The following is a 24,973-nucleotide window of genomic DNA, read 5'->3' as shown; positions in this document are numbered from 1 at the left end:
CTGAATTTCCGTGACCTCGTATGCAAAATTTCCGCGCCTATTCGGTTACTTTCGGGATGTGACGTCATAGTAGCGACTCCAGCAGCCCAAGTGGGAGTTGCCAGACTAAAAGACAATACCGTTCTGCGTTGCTTACGGGTGTAATAGAACATTAAGAAAAGCCTGTGTACAACATTTTTTTTTCTTTTCCGAAAGATAAAGGCATAATGAAAGAATGGATACATTATTACAAACGAGTCGATTTCAAAGCAACACCATACAGCACTCTGCACTCGTTACATTTCTCAAAGGACTGTTACGAGAGGGATTCTGAAAAAATGGCAGCTCAAGGATACGCAGATCAAATGCTAGGCCTAGATTAAAAGTTGGCGCTGTTCCAGACATATTGAATATTTTAAATCCTGGGAAAAGTGTTAAACGTGCGAGTTACGAAAATAGGCAGAAAACCGAGTAAGTGACCACAAAATGCATCAATCAATTCACAGATCTTGTATCTACACCAGCAGTGCTAAAAATAAATCTGATAGCCCGACACCCTGGGCCCTTCTGGTTTTAGTTCCGGCCCATCCTGTATTCAAAGTGAGGTGCCCGTCAGGCTTGTCGAAACAAAAATTGTTTGCCTGAGGAAACTTTGATCGCGCTGGTGAAATGAGTAAATGTATTTTCAAGATGTTGACATACATACCTTAACACGGCACAATCTAAATCAAATCACTACTGTCCAAGGTGAAATTTAGATTTGATTTTAATCAAATGGAGGCTTTGCCAAAAATAAGATTCTAAACCTGTCGTGTTTCGAGAAAACACAATTTTCAGTAATCTTATAAAAATTAAAAATTAAAAAAAAAATATTGTATACATGTAGTATGTATAAACGGTAATCTGTAATGATTGGAACTGATATAAAACTATTCTTTGGGCAGTTTAAATAGCAGCGATTAAAAGAAAAGAGGTCAAAGTTTCACATTAAATGGCTGACAATAGAAACGGGGGGGGGGGGGGTGTAGACTATTGACCCAACCCCCAACCCCTTGCCCGAATGTGCGAGCGCCCATGGGACGTACCTTTTCTCGATGTGATATGCCTTATTATTCCCCCAGGACAAGCCCATTTTGCATATTCTGGTCAGCTCTGGCTAAATTGCAAAATAGGTAAAGTTTTGATTTAAGTACGCAAGCAATAAAGCCGGTGTGACTAATGAACATACTCCTTATCCTTGCATTGATCTTGTGAACAGGACTGCCCTTCGGACGTACTTCAAAGAAACCATGTTCGACAGTGTGTGTATGTGTAAGCGCCAGCAACTGATTGCCAAATAAACGATGCCTATTTTGTTTTTACTTACGATGCCATGGACTTCAGGTTTAAGTCTTAATGCATGTAAAACTGTTTGCTGAACAAACTATTTATTCAGAATTAGTTCTTTAGGGCCACATATACTGCATGGTATATTTTGTTTTATTCCTTGTAATTTAATAATGGTAACAAACTTTACATATACGGTAGAGGAATGTCAGGTGGTAACTGGCCGAGTTTCTTTGGCGGAAATAGAGATGCGATTTTGTTTGCAGAGAAAATTTCACAGTGATCATTCGTTTAAGCTAATTGGTGACAACTTTATTCTTTTAATTTTTGTATACTATAGTACTGTTGTAGTTGTTTAAAAACATCTGAAATTTACTTGCATAATGTTTAATTTTCACGTTTTATTTACTGAAGAAGAAAAAAAGAAAAAAAAAACTGTTGTGTGATATTAATTATTTCGTCCAGTGCCGGTTATAGACATGTGTGCGTGTGATTTGAATTTTTAACGTAGCTTTAACAATTTTTCAGTCATATCATTAAGATGACAGCAGTGTGGCAGTTTAGACTGTGGATTGCGTACGTTATATCTATTTATAAATGGTTTGGAGTTGGGGTTTTTTCTTCAGACAAATGAAAATTGACAGACATAATGTAATAATCGGGACTTCGCTGCAAAAAATTGAGAGATATTACGAGATCGGGATGTAGATGAGGAAATACCCCCAAAATCGGGAGGTTTTTCTCCCGGCTTGAGAGTTGACAGGTATGAACTGTCCGGGCTTGTGGAATTTCAGTCAGGGCTTGAGTTTATTTAAGTCACCAGCCCGGGGCCTGTGCCTAAAAAAATTATTTTAGCACTGACCAGTACAGTACATAAACTATTATATCAGACTGCAGATTCAAGTTTTGAATGTGCAACCCAAATGTGGTCTCCTTCCGTCTGCCTCGCTCGCCAATGTTTAGGTTTGTGTTCGAGGACTGGCTAGTATTGCGTCACGGTACCACGTGATCTGTCGTCTCATCAAAACTCGGAAAAACTCGGCAATTTACGGAATCGTGGTATCTTCCATGCAATAAAATCACTACCCGCTTACGATATTTAATTTATAAACATGACAGTCGAATTAAAATCTGTAGAGAATTACATACGTAAAAGGAAAATTTTGATTTCTAGTATCCTTTAAATGAATTTAAAATAATCCCAACATAGTGACTGAGTCGAAATTATTGAGCACTGTGTTATTCCAGCGAATAATTTAAATAAATAAATCCTCTCAGAATAAAACTGAACGCAGCTAAAAGACTGATTCCACTTTGGATCTTAAGATAGGAATGAGTTCTTCCAATGTAAGCAAGAATAATATAAAAACCTAAGACACAATTAGATGACCAGGATGGGGGTTATCTTAATGGAAATTTCCCTGTAAACAAAATTCAGTAAAGATGTTTACATATAAATAATAATGCAACTGATATATAATCTACAACCAGAGAGTAAAATTAATTGTGTAATATGTTGTATATAATGCATTTGATAGGTAGGTCTAAACGCCTACCATCAATTATGGACAAAGGTTAATCGCACTATTTAAGTAAAACATGTATAGCATATAACCATGGACTAAAGCCAACACACAGTTGTTACGATTATGTGGTCTTAAACTAAGTGACAGGAAAGAGCGGAAAACCAAAAAGTTTTGTAAAATTCAAGTTATTTTTTTCTCCCTATAATACAAAGCGAAATTTTTAAAAAGAACTATAGTATTATGAATTAAATCACTAAAAATCCCAAAGTTCTATCACACGTCCAAATGAAAAACAGAGCTAGTTCAATTAAATTCCAGTATTGAATATGTTGATGTGCCTGTGGTCACGAATATATTAATGTACGAATAACCTGGAGTGTGGAGATGTGGTGACAGCTTTTTGATGTATAACAATAATACAATCCAAAAATGTCCTTGTCTGAATGCACTGTTCTCTGAATTAACCAAAAATTCCAAATTAATGTTCCAGTCCAATAATATTATTGATGAGCACTTTGTATTTCCAGTCAATAATAATACTGAATAAATAATTCCACCCCAATGAAATAGCCAACACAACAATTAGACTGCTTCTGTTAAAGATGTTCATGCAAGAATGAGTATTTTGTTTAGATAAACAAGATCATAACCTATGTACTTGACCTAAGTCGCAACTACAATTTTCTGAAAATAATCTGTTAATGGAAAGTTCCATTCTAGAAGTTTCTAGGGTCAGAAACAAGACTATAAACATGTTTATATAATAATGATCTTAATATCTCATACACAATAATAGTGATTACTCTGCCAAAAAAATTCCATCACTTCATTTTATTGCTGTAATTTGGTTATACGTCATTCTTCATGACACTGGCAATTAACTTTTGATGGAGATCGGTTTGGCTACTAAACATCTTTTGTATTTATACGCCTTTAATCTTCTTCAAATGGTTCTTGGTTCGTTGGGAAACTTGTTGGAGTGCAGCCAGATAAAATAAATTGGTCACATACGAGATGAATAAAATCAATACCAGTCGAAAAATTACCCGGTCGTTTCGTTCGTCTGTTATCCCCATTCCGGGTTCACACCTTATCTTACGTGTTTGGGGACGTTTTATAACATTTTGGGTAGTATTTGGAATTTCATGATTTTGCTTGCTATTTTTGGACTGCTTAAAACATTTTCATGCATACGGGAAACAACGTTCTTTTGAAGGTGGTTTGGCGCCTTTCACTAGCTTACAAAACCCCTTTATTTTACTTTCAGCAGTGCGGTTGTTTTGGATAGGGTAGCACAGTCACACACACACACACACACGCTCTAGGCGTGATTGTGTGATTGACAGCACAGTTGTTCTTTCAATCGGTTGCTTTTAAACCTACATGGTACTGATAAGACGACAAATAACAGAAAGATCAAATCGACATAATAAACATGTAATTGAACTGAACGGTCTTGATTTCATACTTTCTCAGCAAGTTTTAAAACATTATTACATTATAATCTTCAATATACAGCCACTGATTGAATACAATCATCGAATTATGAGTTATCGAACTTCATCAATGAGGGTTTAATAAGTTGTTGTTATGACGTTTCATATTATGAACAATAGCATCTCTCTATAAAGTAGAGAGTGCAAATACAGTGGTGCTTGTTTTCAATGTATTCACGCTCATGTTCCAGTTATTCATGTTCACAAATCAGCGCATTTTTACGCTGTATAAAGTGAAACTCGTACTCAAACAATTTATTGAAGAAAGCATATTAAGAAGACAGTGTAACTGTAAACGTACAAACGGAATATAATATATATTTTATTCAAGTATTCCATACGTGTTTACAGTTAAGGGAAAATTTTCCTGAAGAATCTTGTCCTTGTATTCTATTAGGTGTTGCATAATGGTAAGAAATCTGCATAGTTCTTAAACTTGTCAAGGTTCAAGAGACAAGCACAATTTCTTTTATTATATTCCGAAGCACTAAATATATTGTATTTACTGTCCAAAATGACGTTTGTTGTTAGATTCCCAAGTAGACAGAAAAGAAGATTGTTCGTGGTAAAAATATATCATTATGAACGATCCATGTATGTTTCCACATAAAGTGCTCAAAGAAGTTATTAACTATTCTATTCAAAACTCAAATGCTAAGTCCTTGTAGTGAATACATTAGAATAAATACATAGCTTTCACCACTAAAGGCCTTATTATGGTGAAACAAAAATCAAGGTCTGATTGTAGTTACATATAACAACAGTGGTACCTAATATCAAACTATATCATGGCCAAACGAATCTGACAAGATTAAGGGAGACACCTGGGGGAAGCAGTCTTTAAAAAAAAATTAACCCTTGCATTGTCGTAAGTTTCACACATAAGTAAGAAATGTTTGTCATCCTTATAAATTTACAAGGCACAATTTTGTCTTTCCTATCAGCTTAGTACATCTCTTTCTCCTGGGCTGTGGAAAGTAGGTCTCCATGCAGAACTGCTAATGGGGGTGGGGTGTGCGTGTGTGATATAATAGATATCTATTGTTACCTTTAAGTTCTGAGACAAAGAGGTTTTGTCGGAAAATTTTAAATTTGCTAGTGCTGGTGTAGTTTTAAATTTATACTTTGTGATTTTACATAACCTTTCTCCTTTTTTTTTTTTTTTTTTTTTTTTTTTTGTTTTTTTTTTGTCTGTTATCGGTTCCAAAAAGAAACAATAATAATACAATATAGAAGCCTGAGTTCTGGAACGAATTTATTGTAATACTTTTGAAAGACCAGGACGACATTTTTACCTCTTCTCGTTTGATAAATCTGGCCATCCGAAACGTGTCATTTTACCAACTGGACGACTTGAAATGTTGAGTCATACCTAGCTTCTCAGTAAACTATTTATCCTTTTGTTACTGCCTATTCAATGCACAGAGTCAAACCTTCGCCTATTGAATTTAATGAATATAGAATTGTCACGAGCTTCAAAACCAATTATTAATCGATTAGTTGCTGTAATATTGTCCCCTGTAAGTCGACATAACTTAACACATTTGCATTCCTGGAGTGTTCTCCCGTAGATTTGCGATTGATTGTGGACGCGTCACAAAACACACATTATACTTCAGATATCACACCGAATTAGTATGCACGCCATTTTGAAAAGGAATTTAATTTCTATAACACAAAAAGGTTTTACAACGAATTCTTCATTCCAATGGGGAACTAGTAGGGTTTTTTCATCCTTATTGGAGAGACTCGAGAATTAAATAGATAATATCTATTTTACAGGACACGGCGAAAAATATTCTGACTTTGCTTTCCTGTCTAGCAATTAAGTGCTCATATACCAATATACTACTACTACTACTACTACTACTACTACTAATAATAATAATAATAATGTGGAGTTAGTACAGCGCCTAATCTTTAGAAGCTCTAAGCGCTTTATAATATTGCAAAACATATGAAACATATAATGACAAGATTACAAATAAAAACACCATGAAATTACAAAATATAAAAATGCTGACGATAATTAAGGAAGTAAACATTTTTAAGTCTTTAAGTCAGTTCTTGTAGTCGAAAACGGTGAATTTTAAGAAAACTTTTGAATGAGATCACAGTGATCTTGTGCCTACCATCAATGGACAATTCGCTCCACGTAGCTGGACCCTAATACGCAAAAGAACGTTGTCTGTACGACTTCGTTTTAACAGTGGGAACAATGAGAATGCAAGCATCGAAAAAAGAGCATATGTTTCAAGATGGTATGTATACATGGGTGAAGTCAGACAGGTATATTAGACTGAAGCCAGTCAACGAAATATAGTATGGTGAACATATTTTGCGTTTAATTCTGGATCGAACGGGTAGCTTTAGAAGGTTACACAGCAGGGCCGATATTTGCTCAGTTCTTTGTACTCTGATGATGATCCGATTAGCCGTGTTTTGAACTTTTTAAGTTTCTGTAGTATCTACTGAGACGAACCAGATAGAAGTTAATTACAATAGTCCAATCTTGAAAATACTACATAACACAACTGGTTTAGTGCCATCAAGCGAACGAAAATTACAAATGGAGGCGATGCGTCTCAGCTGCAGCCTCGCGTGTATTCATTACATGAGAGCGTACTGTCGATACTGACAACTGGGTTTGGTACTCACTATGTGAATTAAATGTTAGTTTTGGTGATACTTATTTTTTGAGGTAAAGGATGTGAAGGAGAAAGTCTTTACGTGGTGATTTAATTTTTACATATCATCTATGACTTCACATCGGAAGAGCACCTTTCTGCACTTTGGATGGTAGCCTCATCTTCATTTGGGTAACTAGATTTGTATAGTTGAGCGTCACCAGCGTACAATAGGTGAGACACCGGATGTCGATCTATGACACTTGATAGCGGGTGAATGTTTAGAATGAGGTGAAAAGGGCCGATAACGGGGCCTTTGTGGAACATTAAAACATAGATCAAATGGATTGGAATGTTTTCCGTTACGGGCAGATTTTGTGTCTTTGTGTGATGTTGACTAAAAAGGACCAAGGTAAAGCTGTTTCGTGAATAACATATACATGCTGGAGAAGGTGAAGTAATATACCATGGTATATTGTATAAAATGCCTCAGACAAGTCAAGGAGGCAGAGGACTGTAATCTATCCACTATGCAAAGCAGATAGAAGGTCGTTAACTACTCTGAGAAAGGCAGTTTCAGTACTATGGTTCGGGCGATATTCAGACTGTATATTGTTAAAAAAAGACTATTTCAGTTCAGATGAGATACAAGTTGGGATAGAGCAACCCTTTCTAAGAATCTTCAAATGAATGAGGTTAGAAACAGGGCGGTAGTTGTTTGAATCTTTAGGGTCAAGATTCGGTTTATTCCACAGAGGCTTTACAATGGCAGTTTTGAAAAATGCTGTAAATTCACCAGACGAGAGAAAGTATTGATAACATTGGTTAGTAATATCAATATTGAATCTAAGCACTTAAGCAGTTGTGATGTTGGAACCGGATCGAGTTCACATGACTTTGGGGCGCTGTTCGTCACAATTGTTTATACCAAATCCATAGAGACCGGTTCAAATGCTGTTAACAGTTGTCGAGTATATTCTGTATCACAAGTCAATTGACATTCATTTGTCACGATTATCTCTGATCGATTGAACTTTGTCACGGAAGATATTTGCAAACAGTTCTGGAAGGTCGACCAGAGAGAAGGTCTTTGGAAGTGGTGTACATTTATTTCTTGACATTAGCTTGTTCGTAATCTGGAAGAGCTCTTAACAGCTGGAACTTCCAGTGATTTAAGTACTGTGGTGGGCTGCATGAACTATGTAGTATTCTTCATAGCAGCTTCATAGATCTGTATATGAATAGTGAGGCTGGTGGAAAGTCAAAACCTCTCAGCCTTACGGCATTCTCTTTTGTGAGTGCGAATCTAGTCCCTAACACTAAGATATCATGAAGAACACTTTTTAATAGAGACTTTGCACTTGGTTGTTGGGGCATGTTTGTCAAGCAATAATGGCAAGCACTTGTTGAGTTGTACTGTTGTAGGAGGTAACGAAATTGTTAGGTTTGCTTGGATGTCATGCATTAGATGGGTTTAATTTATCATATGGAAGTTTCTCTTAATAGTAAAAAAGGACTGATACGTTGAGATGGCGTATAAACAGAGGTATATCATGCAGGACTGAAGAATACCATCAGGCTTATGAATAATAAAGTCTAAGATGAAACAATGTTTATGGGTGGGTTGGCTAACTGACTGTTAGTCCTACATGTAAGACCTGACGCTGATATTTATGTTTTGGGCGTCACAAAATCAATAAGTGCTATGTTTTACATGTAGGATTTTGAAACGCGTATGGGTTTCCAGGACTGTGAAAGTGAAAGTTGAAACCTCCAAGAATAATCAGGCTGCCACCTATCGAATTTCCATACTCCAGGAGGTTAGAAAATTCAGTCAATTTGTTTTGTTTGTTTTTGACTATGAGGACGGTAGTGACAGGAAAAACTAAATGACCTTTGTTACATTGTGAGCGAGATTTGGACCACTTCAAATGACGTGTATTCAAAATGGAAAGGTGTGGTGTAGTTAGACTGGGAATTATTGAGTTCTTTTCGATGACAACAATTCCTCCTCCGCGGAAGTGGCATTAGAACGACTTGATGGATTAACATCAGGATGTTAGAGCCACACACTATGGCTCATCGTCATTTTTCCACAGGTGCTCGACGCGAGCTTGATGTTAAGAAAAAAAACAAAACAATAATCTAAAGAAAAAAAATCATACAGAGTGACAAAAATACCTTAGATTACCCCGATGACCCGTTCTGACATAGGACCCTCTCTATCATAATATATAAGAGAGTATATTATGATAGAGAGGGTCCTATGTCAGAATGGGTCATCGGGGTAATCTAAGGTATTTTTGTCATTCTGTGTGATTTTTTTCCTTTAGATTGTTTTTTCTTTCTTAGCACCAAGCTAGCGTCGAGCACCTGTGCATTTTTCAAGCCATATTTCTGTTACGAAAAAGACGTCAGTAACCTTACCGTCGCTAAAGTTAACTAATTTTGTGCGCCTTCCGGTGATCCTACTGATTGGCGTTGAATAATTTAATATGCAGTGGATGATCACACTTCAAGGTGGACGAGTTAAGAGGAGTTTACATGTTTATCTATCAAACTTTGTTGATTCATTGAAATTGGAGAAAGAAAGAATTGGCCAAGACAGGATGTGGCACGTACGAAAGAATGGAAAATGTTAAGTTGTTGATAAATAGAAATTATATCCATTTCTCATGTTCTTTGCTAAAATTAAGTTTTCAGACAGTGTGATTCCTGGATCATCTTCATAACACCTTTATGGTTTAACAACAGTGATATAAAACATACGGTGGTCCCATTTAGCCGTTTATGTTCTTTGCGAATCAGTATGACAAAGAAATGACACGTTTATTACTCAGATAGGACGTAATAAATAAACATTTTCTAGGTCATGGTTATGAGGTCATGGTTACTGTTTCATCTGCTTTAGAATAGTCGAGACATGGGGGTTTCTCGTTCTGATGGAATCACTGATTAAGGGCGTTTAAATCAACTTTTCTCAATGGTTGTAACTCCACAACCTATTGCGTGACTACTTGTATACGTAGACATTATAGTTAGTAAGCAATGGTAAATTACCTGACCTCCCGGTACCCTTTCAGACAAAGTCGCTGTCTTTGTTTTGGTTTAGTTTTATTTTGAAGTATGTTTTTATAGTCACAAGTCCAAACCCTAAAAGGGATTGCCGTCCTACTTTGAAAGTAAAATCAGTAAGTATTTCCTTGTCCCATTCTACCTCTGTATCAAACATAAAATCAAGGTCACTCCCATTCTACCTCTATACCAAACACAAAATTAAGGTCACTCCCATTCTACCTCTATACCAAACACAAAATTAAGGTCACTCCCATTCTACCTCTATACCAAACACAAAATTAAGGTCACTCCCGTTCTACCTCTATACCAAACATAAAATTAAGGTAACTCCCATTCTACTTCTATACCAAACATAAAATCAAGGTCACTCCCATTCTACCTCTATACCAAACATAAAATCAAGGTCACTCCCATTCTACCTCTATACCAAACACAAACTTAAGGTCACTCCCATTCTACCTCCATACCAAACATAAAATCAAGGTCACTCCCATTCTACCTCTATACCAAACATAAAATCAAGGTCACTCCCATTCTACCTCTATGCCAAACACAAAATTAAGGTCACTCCCATTCTACCTCTATATCAAACACAAAATCAAGGCCAGTTGAAGATCTTGATTAAATTTTAATGTTTATTTTTATGTGTCGTGATAATAATACCTAAACCATGCTAGGAATATAAGTCATGCTGACTTTCCAGTCCATTCATCCTCAATGTGACCTTAAATCTAGGTCAAGGTTACCTGATAATCCTGGTTCTTTCTTTCATGTAAACTTTTTTTTTTCTGTATTATCGCAGGTCATAAACCCGGAAGAAATATGTAACATACTTGGACTGAATCATTAAGCAGTGCCCTTTCATATTCACTATGGACAAATGGATGGATTGATGAACAAGAGTAAAACATTGTGCCCCTGACCCTGTTTTGATTCCTTTAAGCTAATGAGTTTAGATCTTTTCCCATTACATTGTCTAATATATAGTTTAATTCATGCGAAATAAATTTAGCCACAGTCATTTGAAGAAACCAATGTGCACTTAGATCAAACTTGTCAAGAAGGTGTATGTAAGAAAATCCTTTACTTGTGATAAAATTAGTTTTGTTTGTAGATGCAACTTACTTTTCTAATACCTATAGACAGACATTGTAATTGCCTTCATATGAACTTGTCAGTTATTATCGCTAGCAATTTTATAATAAGTTTCTGTGCAAAAATTACCGGAACAAACACAAACTAATCTTGACCATACTTCGTTTATACATACATTTTTAATCCCAGTTAGATTAGAGAATTTACATTAGGTGATCTTAGGTTCGAAGTCAGTGGTCATTACGGTTCTAGTATTATAACGCCTTGTATAATTCATAATAGTGAACTCTAGAAACATTTCTTGCCCACAAAACAATTTTCGTAGATTCCTACTGAAGAAAGACTCACTTTAAATGCCACAAAATTAAAGGTAATAGTCACTTGATCTAGACTTGTGATTTTTGTTGCCATACACTATGAGTCAAATTTGCTGAAGTCGCAATCCTCTTTATTTTAAGATTTTCTGATCATAACCCAGAAGAGTGTATGGGATGGTCTTTTGTCCATCATTAGATATCTGTCACCCGTCCATTAGTGCAAGTTCGGTATTGCTACAGTGAAATGCCAGAAAATAATTTCATTACTACTCCTCCTAAATGGAGGTTACCAATATATCATCATGGGGTTTTTATTTTAAAAAAACTTATCATGTTTAGTGGGTCCTACAAATATTGTCTTGACCGCATATCCAATTTCTCTGCCACAGAAACAATATTTAAAATCTTGTTATCACTACTTCATTTGTGCAGTATATATTGTTACTATATTATATATTTTGATACAGTAACAAAAACGGCTTCCATGATGACCATGTGGAACAATTTTAAATGGCCTGACTTCTTCGGGATGGATAATCATATCAACATGGCGTATTCACTCAAATACTATAGTGATATGTTAAAATAGTATCCATTCAACCTTATTTAGGCACCATCTTGAAATATTTTTTATCACCATTACTTCTTTTACAGGAATTTCATTAACATCAAATTTTCACAAAAATCATACTTGGAATAAATAATTGGTTCTGGATGAAAATGGTGCATTCTGACCACCAACATATCTGCAGTTTTTAGAAGTTATAAATATCACATTATTGACCATGCGGTCAAGGGGGGGGGGTAATCACTCGCATTTTGTACTTCACTGAGCTTATGATCATAATGGTGGGCACCTGCACATGTGTATTTTGGCATGGCTTTGTATTTATTTTGTATTCCAGTGAAATTGGTGATAGTCAGCACTCTCACGCTGTTTTATAGATCAGATGTATCTACTCCGGCTTTTAGATTTAGTGGCTTGTAGGTTTGTTAAAATAAGTATGAATGGAGTTTTATTGCAAACAGTTTACTTCCATACAATTACTTAATGCATGCATATTTTGATATTGTCCGTCGCAGGTTGAGTTATTTGCTGTCAATGATAAAATATTATAGTCCAGATTCTATGAAAATTATGCGTTGTAAGTATGTAGACTTTAACTAAGACATGTAAGAAAATATTTTTGTTGCCAAATTTTCTTTGTTGGAATTTTAGAAATGGCTTCAATACTCAGCAGTTAAAATAAGCAAAATGACAGAAGAAATAGACTTAACGTGAATTTTGTAGCAAACTTTTTCTGCCAGTACTTTGCCAGTCACTTCAGGGAAATGTTTTATCCAAATGTGGGACCCCGGGTAGCCTAGTGGTCTAAAGAGCTTACCATTACGGATTACCACCGTCTCACCGCTGTCTGCATTGGTTCGAGTTTCGGGCTCGACCAGCGTGAATAGTGATTAGCTTGCCATAGGTCTGTCATTCTTCCCTGGTTCTTTCTTCACCATTTATACTTGTAGCCATGTATAGACTATCGTGAGCTGAAAAATGGCATTAAACCCCCCAACAACTACAATAGCAACCAAAGTTGGAAAAATAGTATAGTAGTAGTAGAACCTTTATTCTGATTTAAGTGCTAACTGTTAACTGAATATATATCAAAGTAATAGATCTTTGACTAATGATACAATTGAAGAAAATAAAATGTGTCAAACAATGGAGATTAATATTGTTACGAACCGGGGGTCTTTGCTTGACAGCGCGGTGTCAAACCCTAGTGCGATTCCCGCTAGAAGTCATAAGTTTACCCCAAATTTCCAAAGACTTCCATACAACTTCAGTTGTAAATTATAAAGCCCGACACGTCCGTTCTATAAATAAAGTTTATTCTAATCAATGCGAGACCACAGATCTCACAACCTGCCAAATATCCATCAACCGCACATCTGCATGGTTTCTCTTCGTTAGGTTTCCGTATTGTCAGCAGTTCATGCCGAAGAAACTATACAACTGTCCCCTAACACATGGAACTATTTTAGCTACGCCACCTTAGGCCAGTCAATCCACGGTTTCGAGACACATTTCGCCAGTACAACTGCATCACGTTTGCCACCATGGCGACATAAAGTATCTGCTAAGTCCCTTTTTGTTGATTCCCATGTGTAATTTACAGGTTTCCTACCTTAATACTGCCATTGCAGTCACACCACCAATGTACACCATTAGATTTTAATAGGGACTATGTTACTGCAGGGACACTCATTCGGTTTTGACCTGAATTCACTAGGTACTAGTGAACCATGGCATTATGGAAACTCAATAACACTTCACTCTGTGACATTTGCTCCTAGTAATTGGCTAACTATTTCGGGCAAAAGGAATAGTTCCCTTGCACCGAACTCCAATAATCAGATAAGTAATCACAAAGAATTCCTTTAAACGGGGCGCTATAACCAAATGCGCATCCTCCAGATTTATTACAATATGTATACTATACTCGTGTCTAATAATTCCTGTCACCAATATAGTCATAAGGTCACGTGATACAATTCTTTCATATTTGGATTTGATAATGCATATCTTCTGCTTAATGTGTGAAGATTTGGGTTGTGAAAGGTAGGACTTTCGTATGCTGTTCTAACTAGTTTTCTTAAAATATAGCTAAAAGTATGTAACTTTTTGCTGATAAGAAGTTTAGAAATTGATATGTACACCTTATACCATGAGTCGCAATATTTTGACAACTGGAATAACCATTGATACCATCCGGATTATTCTCTTATATTTATTCCAGGTCTTAATAGTTGAAGCAGTCCATAAAGTTTGATTTAACAGAAGTGATACCAATGTCATGATGGCAGCAACTCTTCCCTCAAACAAAGTCAAGGATAAGAAGTATTTAAATTGGCTAAAGGTGAATCTGGCCTTGTCATATCTGAAGAATGGGATTCATTCCTTCGTTGAGAGTGAAGTCAAGAATATGCATGAGAACCTATTAAAGACTATATATGGAAATAAAAGTGTGCAGAAGTGCACAACATGTAACTCTAGAGATATCCGCTGGACAAACAACAACTGGGAATTTTCTCATGGCTGTAATTTAGACTGTGGAAAATGGCTACAAGAGTTACAAAAGCTTTTCAGCAGCCAGATCGACCTGGATAAGATTTTGTGGACCAATATCCGAGTTCAAGAGTGGCCGTTCAATCCATGGGAGTGCGCCAAAATTTTCCTACCACGGGGACAGCCGCAATCCAGTACTGGGCCTCGTGAGTCTGATTCTAGTGCATTGATGACATTATTGGCCAGTTGCGAACACTTCGGAAAGAAGCTCTCCCCACAGGGCCTCAGTCGCACACATGAAGTAAGTATACAGAATATGAAGATACTTAGTCATGAAAATGCTGGTTCTGCAAGCCAGTTAGTATGGTTATAAAAATAGAAAACCCTCTACCGCTTTTTAAGTACCGGTCTTGTATTTTGTTGTCATCATTCTTTAAAAAATACTTTTTTATTACTCTACTTTTGGGTACCTGATTATAGTCTGATTATGTCAGCAATGCTTATGTGCAATGCATCATTTTTACATGTTTTGCTTCTTGATTTTCAAATGAATACAGCTTTAGTGTTCAAATCATCAGAATCAAAATAAAGTTTCATATCTTTAGTGACTTTGGATAAGTCTTTATTTTATGTAATATTCTCCAGCATTATTTATCTCTGAGATATTGAACTCTGTGTCTTATCTAAGTGATCTGAGATGTTGAACTGTGTGTGCCTGATTAAAGTGAAAATAATGCCACCTTTAATATAGTACACATATCATTATGGATTGCCTAGGCAATCTTGTGAAGATGGACAAAGGGATAAGGGATTAAGTGTCCACTATAAAGAGTGGATTTCCCTAACTTTAGTGGACATCTACTCATTCTACTGGAACTCCATCATGGATTTTATTGCATATGTAGTACGTACGGGGAAGACATAACATCACCATTGGAAAGTGGAATGTCAGGACATTAAGACCAGCGGGAAATTCAGTGAGCTAACCCATTAGATTGGAATATACCAATGGCACATCCTTAGAGTCTGTGAGATACACTGGAAGAATTTCGGAGAGAACTCTGCAGATGAAGGACAGAAAATTTACTTCAGTGGGCATGAGGACATACATGAACTTGGAGTCAGATTTATAGTACATAAAGACATTATGTCAGTGCAAAAGACGCAGTCATTGGTTGTAGAATAGTGTCTAAGAGGTTTATGCCCCAACATTTGACCAAGATGACGAGGAACCGGATAATTTATACAACCCTCTTTCAAATTATCGAAACCAGACACCCAAGAAGGATATTTTAGTCATTCAAGGAGAATGGAATACCAATGCAGGAGAAGATGCAGAGGTAGACTGGAAAGAAGTCTGATGTCCATGCTCTAATGAAGAGACCAGTGAGAGAGGACTCAAACTCCTGGACTTCACCACCTACAGTAACCTATTGTTAACAAACACTTTTGACCCCATCAAACTATTTAAAAGATAGGCATGGCACACACCATACGGAAAACATTACAACCAGAATGTCTACATCTCGGTGAAAAAGCGCTTCCGGTCTTGGGTTACCATTGCCAGAACACGTAGTTTCCAAGAAGTGACAATGAGTTGCTGATCTTTGAAAACTAACCCTAATTGTAACCACCTTCATCATGGCAGTAATGGGCACAGTCAGTGAGATCCTTGACAAGCATCGTAGGATAAAGCAGACTTGCCAGTGTTTACGATTTTCCGTAACTCTTACGAAAATGACCCTTAAAATACGGACTTATGGCATACTAGTAAAAACTACGAAAAATGATAATTGCCGAAAAATCTGGATAACTGTTTCATCCGTGTTTTTTTGGATCCGAGTTTAGAATTAATAAAATTAGTCAGGAAACCACACTAACTTTGCAGCAGCACTCCAGCCACTTTAACCTGCACCTATTTGTTTATGCAAAGTGTCTGTATAATCAAACTGTTGATTATAGAATTTTTTAAACTGGCGTCTTGAAAGTGATGCATGTTTAAGATGAAAGGGAAAATAAGCTTCTAGAAAAGTGTTAACAATCAACACAGAAGAATAAAAAAAGAGTATTCAGATTATTTTGAATAAAAGATGGAAAGGACACAATTACATTTTCTGGACATCACGTGCCAATTTGATTATGTCTCGTGGCGGGAGATATGATTGCCGTCATCATGTGAAATGGTAAAGAATTTCCAAGAATTATGTCAAGTTGAGAGATAGCAACAAGCCATCGAGCTGCATATGGTTTGGAACCAGAGTTTGTGCAACTGTACTAGTGGTAAATAAAGTTGAACATAATGTTTATCATCAATGCATCAAACTTTTAATTACGTTTTCCAGCTTTACAATAGCATTTATTGATATTTTGTTACACCTTACTGAAAACTGGTCAATCGTACAGAAAAAATCAACTGCCTTACTGAGTCAGACTCGTCAGGGTTGGCAGGTCTAATAAAGAAGTGAGATCCTTGACAAGCATCGTAGGATAAAGAAGTGAGATCCTTAACAGGCATGGTAGGATAAAGAAGTGAGATCCTTGACAAGAAACGTAGGATAAAGAAGTGAGATCCTTGACAAGCATCATAGGATAAAAATGTGAGATCCTTAACAAGCATCGTAGGATAAAAAAGTGAGATCCTTGACAAGCATCGTAGGATAAAGAAGTGAGATCCTTGACAAGCATCGTTGAATAAAGAGCTGAGATCCTTGACAAGCATCGTAGAATAAAGAGGTGAGATAGGATAAAGAAGTGAGATACTTGACAAGCATCGTTGGATAAAGAAGTGAGATCCATGACAAACATCATAGGATAAAAATGTGAGATCCTTGACAAGCATTGTAGGATAAAGAGGTGAGATCCTTGACAAGCATCGTATGATAAAAATGTGAGATCCTTGACAAGCATTGTAGGATAAAGAAGTGAGATCATTCACAACCATTATATGATAAAGAAGTGAGATACTTGACAAGCATTGTATGATAAATAAGTGAGATCCTTGACAAGCATCATAGGATAAAGAAGTGAGATCCTTGACAAGCATTGTAGGATAAAGAGGTGAGATCCTTGACGACCATCGTAGGATAAAGAAGTGAGATCCTTGACAAGCATCGTAGTATAAAAATGTGAGATCCTTGATAAGCATTGTAGGATAAAGAAGTGAGATCATTGACAAGCATTATAGGATAAAGAAGTGAGATCGTTGACAAGCATTGTAGGATAAAGAAGTGAAATCCTTGACACGCATTGTAGGATAAAGAGGTGAGATCCTTGACAAGTATCATAGGATAAAGAGGTGAGATCCTTGACAAGCATCGTAGGATAAAGAAGTGAGATCCTTGACAAGCATCGTAGGATAAAAAAGCGAGATCCTTGACAAGCATCGTAGGATAAAAAGACGAGATCCTTGACAAGCATCGTAGGATAAAGAAGTGAGATCGTTGACAAGCATCGTAGGATAAAGAAGTGAGATCCTTGACAAGCATCGTAGGATAAAAAGCGAGATCCTTGACAAGCATCGTAGGATAAAGAAGTGAGATCGCTGACAAGCATTGTAGGAGAAGCGAGATCGTTGACAAGCATCGTAGGATAAAGAAGTGAGATCCTTGACAAGCATCGTAGGATAAAGAAGTGAGATCCTTCACAAGCATCGTAGGATAAAGAAGCGAGATCGTTGACAAGCATCGTAGGATAAAAAAGCGGGATCGTTGACAAGCATCGTGGGATAAAGAAGCGAGATCGTTGACAAGCATCGTAGGATAAAGAAGTGAGATCCTTGACAAGCATCATAGGATAAAGAAGTGAGATCCTTGACAAGCATTGTAGGATAAAGAAGTGAGATCCTTGACACGCATCGTAGGATAAAGAGGTGAGATCCTTGACAAGCATCATAGGATAAAGAGTTGAGATCGTTGACAAGCATCGTAGGATAAAGAGGTGAGATCGTTGACAAGCATCGTAGGATAAAGAAGTGAGATCCTTGACAAGCATCGTAGGATAAAAAAGCGGGATCGTTGACAAGCATCGTAGGATAAAAAAGTGAGATCGTTGACAAGCATCGTAGGATAAAGAAGTGAGATTGTTGACAAGCATCGTAGGATAAAGAAGCGAGATCATTGGCAATCATCGTAGGATAAAGAAGTGAGATCCTTGACAAGCATCATAGGATAAAGAAGTGAGATCCTTGACAAGCATTGTAGGATAAAGAAGTGAGATCCTTGACACACATCGTAGGATAAAGAGGTGAGATCCTTGACAAGCATCATAGGATAAAGAGGTGAGATCGTTGACAAGCATCGTAGGATAAAGAGGAGCAGCAGAGAGGGTGAACAGACCATAGAATTCCGACAAAACAAATAAAACAAACAAATAAAACATCTCGTAGAAAGGTCCAGATTTTACAAATGAACTTTCCTTGAGATGTTTATTTTTGCAATGACCGATTGTGCTAATAAAACCTCAGTTTGAAATAGTATCTGAAAAAATAAAGTACTCTACGTGTTTATTTATTTCTTGTTTATTTTTTTGACGACCAACGTTGGTAGGTACCCTCTCTGCTGCTCCTCTTTTGCTGATATTAATTAAATTATTATGTTATAATAAAAATGGTACATCCAGAATCTCATACTGCAAAAACAGCACGAGAACGATTAGAAACAATTAAAAAATTTCTTCCTGTCAGAGACTCATTTAGAAAAAATCTGCAAGCGCAGCAAGAAGCAAAAGTTGAGTATGAAGAGGACACTAAAAAACTGTTTAAGCCCGTCACTGCAGCTACTAAGAAAGTTAGAACTGTCATCAAAGAAGATCTTCTTCCGGTATCAAAACAAACTGCAGCGCTGACTGAACAGACAATGGGGATTTTACGAGACCTTCCAACTGGCATAGCCGGGAAAATAGCTGCTGCTCAACCTCCACCTGTTGGTGAGGAAATACTTGAACGTATTGGAGAACTTCGTACTGAAGTCGCCGATGTGAGAAAAAAACTTGCATCTGAACCCAAAACAGCAGAAGAAAGCTTAAGATTAATTGCAAGATTTAACGAAGGAGTTGTTGAGGAAATTAGAAATATTGAAAGAGAGAGATTACCTGAGATGATATCAAAAAATATATCTAATAAATCTAATTTTTTAAAACCCTTTTATGAAAAAACAAATGATGATAATTTCATTAAATGGATATATCGCGTATATTACAACAGAAAACAAGCTAGAGGTCAAGAATTTAAAAGACTTAAAGAAGAAGTAGAAAGACTTAGAGGGAGACGGGAACAACCAGAACAAGGAGAGTCCTCCCAGTATCAACTTCCTCCACCTCTGCAACAAATAGAACAACAACAACAATCTTCTTTGCCACAGCAAAGGTTGATGTCGAAAATTAAAAAGGCTAAAGAGTCACTTAAATCACCCTTCTCGAAGAAAATTTCTGCACCGAAAATGACATTTACACCGACAGGTTCACCACATGGATTTCGAGAAGGTGACTCACCCCCGGACACCACTGAAGTACCTACTCCGGTAATGCAACCACCACCCCAAGATGAACCTAAAACAGGATCTGGTTTATGTCCTGATAATATCATCAATGACGTGTCACGGTTAGAAGTTCTCATAGGAGGAAAACGTGCTGGAAATAATTCACCAGAAATAACTAATGAAGCAGCTGATATTTGTCGGCGACTATTTCAAGGTGGTATCATGGATATTGGCGTTTACCGAGAACTTATTGATGAGCTCGTTGATGACTAGTTGTTAGATAAATGGTAAATAAAATAAGATGATTGTGCATGATAATCATCGTAAACCCACACAGGTTAGAGCGGTAAACTCACGATTACCAATCTATGAAGCAATTTACGGAAATGGACTTGGTGATGTCATTCGAGGATTATTCACGAGGATAGCTCCCAAAGTAGCACCTGTTGCAAAACAATTATCGATGAAGGCTATTGATATTGTTCGTGATAAAGCTCCGGGTGCAATTGTCAATGTTGCTGGTAAGGCGTTCTCGGCGATCAAGGAAAGACTAGCACGATTATTGCGACGAAAACAACAACCACCGGTGAAACTGGCAAGTACTGAGGTGATGCCCTCAGACGTAAGTAAAATAATAAATCAGGCTGCAAATCAAAAACTAGCGGCGATATCTGAAGAAGCAGAAAAAAATATAGCATCAAATTTAATAGCAGGAAGTGGTCTTCGTCGACGATGATCATCATTTGGAAAAATGGTAACTATAATAAAAATGTTCAGGCGCGAATCAGACCCAGCATTTGATATGGAGGCACCTGTCCTTAAGTACGAGTCAGTACGTGATTATCAGTTTTATTCTTATGACGCAAGACAACCAAATCATCCGGGGAGAATCGAATTACAGGTTCATGATACAAGTAGATATTTCTTGCCCGCTGAAGCGTTTATTGAAGTAGAAGGTACACTTGTAAAGGGGGATGATACGGCATATGGTGCCAATCTGCGTGTTGGTTTTGTCAACAACGGAATTATGGCACTGTTTGATAGCGCCACATACATGATTGATGGAAAAAATATTGAATCAATTCAGAAGGATGTTGATGTTGCTACAACAATAATTGGTCTGGCGAGATATTCTGACGACTTTACAAGATCAGCTGGTCCAACAATGATGTTCGCTAAAGATATCACCGACAACGCTAACCATAATCAGTATATCAAGTTATACACGCCAAGGGCTACTGCAGTTGATAATCAGGCAGAAGGTGCCAACCCAGACCGTGAAGGTAGACCAGCTGCTGAATTTGAAATCATAAAAGATATTGCCCCGACTTTCAACTTAGGGTTTGCAACACGCCGATCAGCGCTGTCAGGAAATGATAGAAATTTTTCGTGTGCAATTCCATTATCTCACATCTTTGGATTTTGCAGAAATGTTAGAAAGGTCATCTTTGGAGCTAAACACACAATTGTGCTCGTAAGAAAAGGTGATGATAATGATGCAATCTGGCGAGGTGCTGGTGTTGCTGATGCTGGTAAAGTAAATATATCAAAACTTTCATTGTGGATGCCAGTAATGACTCCATCTATTACTGAGGAACAAAAATTACTATCTTTTATGGATCAAGGCGGTAAATCATTGCTATCATGGTTAACAGTAACCACAGATGCTGCTCAAAGCAATATTAATGGTTTATTTACATGGCATATAGCATCACAACAGGGTGTTTCTGCACCACGACATATTTTTATTGCACTACAAGATAATGCTCGGACGAATAATCAACAACGTTCACATATGATATTTGATAACCTTGGAGTTAATGAAGTTTCCTTGCGAATAAATGGACATCAAGAACCAACAGAAAATATACAACTAAATTTTGTTCAAAATCATGTAGCGCGTGCATATCATCGTTTAATGTCATTCATGGGACGTGATCAAAATATAGATACCGGCTTGCAAATATCACAACTAGATTTTACAGGTCTATATCCGATTTATTATTTTTCACTAGAACATCTTGATTTATCCAAACAATCTGTTGTTGATATACACTTTCGAGCTCATGTTACTAACCCTCCTCCTGATATAGCTGGTCCACCAATTGTTCGCGGCGCCTACAAGGCGATCGCGGTCATACTTAGCGACAAGGCCATGTTACTTGAAGGTGGTAGTGGTCGAATGAGGGTCGTTGATGCACCGGTGGAAAATCTTTAATCGTGTTATTTAGAAAAATATATTTTATATAAAAATGTCGTATAGTCATGTTAATGTTACTCTGACCCCGGGTCAGGTAAAAAAGCTTCAATCAAAAACCGCCAACAAATGCGGAACTAAAATATCACTAAAACGAGATCAGATTGGTGGTGGTCCAAACAAATTATCGTTGACAAATAATCAGATTAAACATTTCAATAAAGCCCTAGAATCAAAAACTGGAGTTCAATTTCATCTCTCCCCGAGCGCCATCAAAGACATGGTTAAAACGGGTGGTATATTTCCACTACTTGCGGCCATTCCGGCATTAATAGCTGCAGCTGCTCCAGCCGTAGCAAAAGCGGCCGCGTTAGGTGCTGTTGGAACAGCCGCTGGAATGGCACTAAAGAAAGCAACAGGGCAGGGATACAAAAAAAAGGGGCGCGGTCTAAGATTACCGGGATCTCGTTGGGGGAGAGGCCTAAGGCTTCCAGGATCATTTCGTTAGACGTTCCAGCATCAAATTTTGATTTACTTGATGCTGCTAAAAAATTAAAAATATCCGCCTTTAGAGGTGTTTTTATGCGAGATCAATTACCGAAACAACCAAATAAACTAGAAACAGGTATTATTAATCTTGACAAACGTTCCGGACCCGGTACTCATTGGGTATCATACGCGGTTGATCCGCGTCGAATTGTTTATTTTGATTCATACGGGTTAGCTCCACCTGTTGAATTTATCAAGTATGTCGCACCACTCCACACAACCAGAGGTTCCAAAGTTTGGTATTCAACGCTACCCACACAAACAATGACAGATCCGCCAATATGCGGCCGTGAAGTAATTAATGTACTCGACGCTATATCAAAATCATCCAGGCCGCCACATAAAGTCGTGCACGATTATACAAGCAACCGATTTGTTGCGCGTAAAGCATTTTAAACAACGGATCTTATTATAATGGTTGACATTTACGGAAGATCTTCTACTAGTAAGAAAATAAAATCCGACGTTGATCTGTCAAAGTATGCGACTAAAGATGACCTCGCTGATATTATGAACCTGGCTGGAGTTGACCCAGATGAAGTTGTTATTTTTCAAGATCGATATGGTAAACTAAAAACTAGCAATATCAGATGGAATGATATAGTCCGGCGAGTACTTGGTGCAGTTACGGATAATATTCCCGTGTTTACTGACGGTGGTAGAATCAGAGATTCAAGTATGTCACTTAAAACCATCAGAGATGAAATTGCAAAAAGTGTTGCTAATCGCGTGAGAAACACCGGTGACACGATGACAGGTGAACTCAACATGAGCGGGAACAAAATAGTAGCTGTAACAGCTCCAAAAATCTGACAATGACGTCGCAAACAAACTATACGTCGACGACGTGGATGGAAAACTATCCACGCTACGGGCCGAATATGATGTTCACGTAACCGGTTTTACAAGGCTTCGAAGAAATTTTCAGAAAACCGATGATGCCATAAATAAGTTCTTTGGAAATCCTTCCGTCATCGATATAAAACTCGTTGATATCAAAAGTAACCTAGACACGATCAAACGAACACAACTAGACATCGTAGCGGGAATTCCTGAGATTATCAATAAAATCAATCTGATTAAAATTCCAGCTGAAATATCTCCCGGGCATATCACAAACATCGTATACACGGTATCATCGGGATTCGCAACATGGTCAAAACAGAATAATACTATCGAATATACCGCAACAACCACTGGCGTGTACAGGCTGTCTGTGTTTAGTGCTGCAAAATTTGAAATATTTACAACGTTTCCATGGCGTCATTCCACCGACAGGTTTTCCGGGGTTGTATCTGTTATATTAAATATCGGATTCAAAGAAATATTTATCCTGGAAGCAGATGATAAGACATTAACCGCAACATCCTTCTGGTGGTGTTTGGAATTTGTAGCTGAAACACCTCAATTGGTTACTGCATAAAAATATATATGGACGGTGCACAATACAGATACAATCAAGCGCGTGAATGGCAGGCTGCGCTAAAAGATCAAGTCGATCAATATACAGTAAAAGTAAAAAAATATCGACGACGATTGGTTATCGTTGATGTGATTGTTTATTCAGTATCCGCTGTTGTTGCTGGAACCGGTGTAATATTATAAGCGTTGACAACGATGGCACCAGTAGCTGTAACTATCTGTATTTCAGCAGCAACAACTATTGCAGGTGTGCTTGGTATCATCACAAAAAAAATATGTACCTGTACGAACGAAAAATTATCCGATTACAAAATAAAATTACATACAGCGACGGTAGCATACTCGAAATTATCCTCGTTGTTATCAGCGAGTCTCAGTGATGGAATTATATCTGATTTCGAATTTTCAATGATGACCAAAATATACGATGAAGGTATTAAAGATACAAGTATCAATAATGACAGAATTACTCCAGCAGATCGTGACCAACACAACTCCGCCAAAGATAACGATGATCTCGGTAAGTTCAACTAATCCTGAATTTAGTGTTAATTTTCCAACTGCAATTCCAGTAAAAGAAATAGCACTAGCACAATTACGAGTATATTACAGCTGGCCAAATATCAGATCAAAATCATTTAATGGTACACCAGCAAATAATTCGCTTGTATTTACTAACAAGAACAAACCCGATGGAACACCTGACTGGGTTGTTGTTGGAATACCAACCGGCAGTTACCAGATTGAAGAGATCGGTGAGGAATTTGCGCGTAGAATAAAATCAATAACAGGAAAAGAATCAAAAATATCAATAAATGTTCATGAG

At 37.2% G+C, this 24,973-nt stretch overlaps 1 protein-coding gene across 1 annotated transcript in view; it reads left to right on the top strand.

Moving 5' to 3' along the window:
* The window catches only part of LOC149791934 (uncharacterized protein CXorf38 homolog), a 45,223-nt gene that overhangs the window by 8,059 nt on the left and 12,191 nt on the right, over positions 1 to 24,973 (top strand). The window contains exon 2 of the mRNA XM_089969294.1: positions 14,237 to 14,806. Coding sequence (XP_089825420.1) covers positions 14,294 to 14,806 — 513 coding nt within the window. The 5' untranslated portion in view covers positions 14,237 to 14,293. The remainder of the gene's footprint in view (positions 1 to 14,236; positions 14,807 to 24,973) is intronic.

The sequence above is a fragment of the Sinohyriopsis cumingii genome, chromosome 9 (genome assembly GCF_028554795.1).
Source record: "Sinohyriopsis cumingii isolate HCF-2022 chromosome 9, ASM2855479v2, whole genome shotgun sequence".
In the NCBI taxonomy this organism is placed as follows: domain Eukaryota; kingdom Metazoa; phylum Mollusca; class Bivalvia; order Unionida; family Unionidae; genus Sinohyriopsis; species Sinohyriopsis cumingii.
Note: the sequence above shows the minus strand (reverse complement) of the source record. Positions and strands in the feature narration are given on the sequence as shown.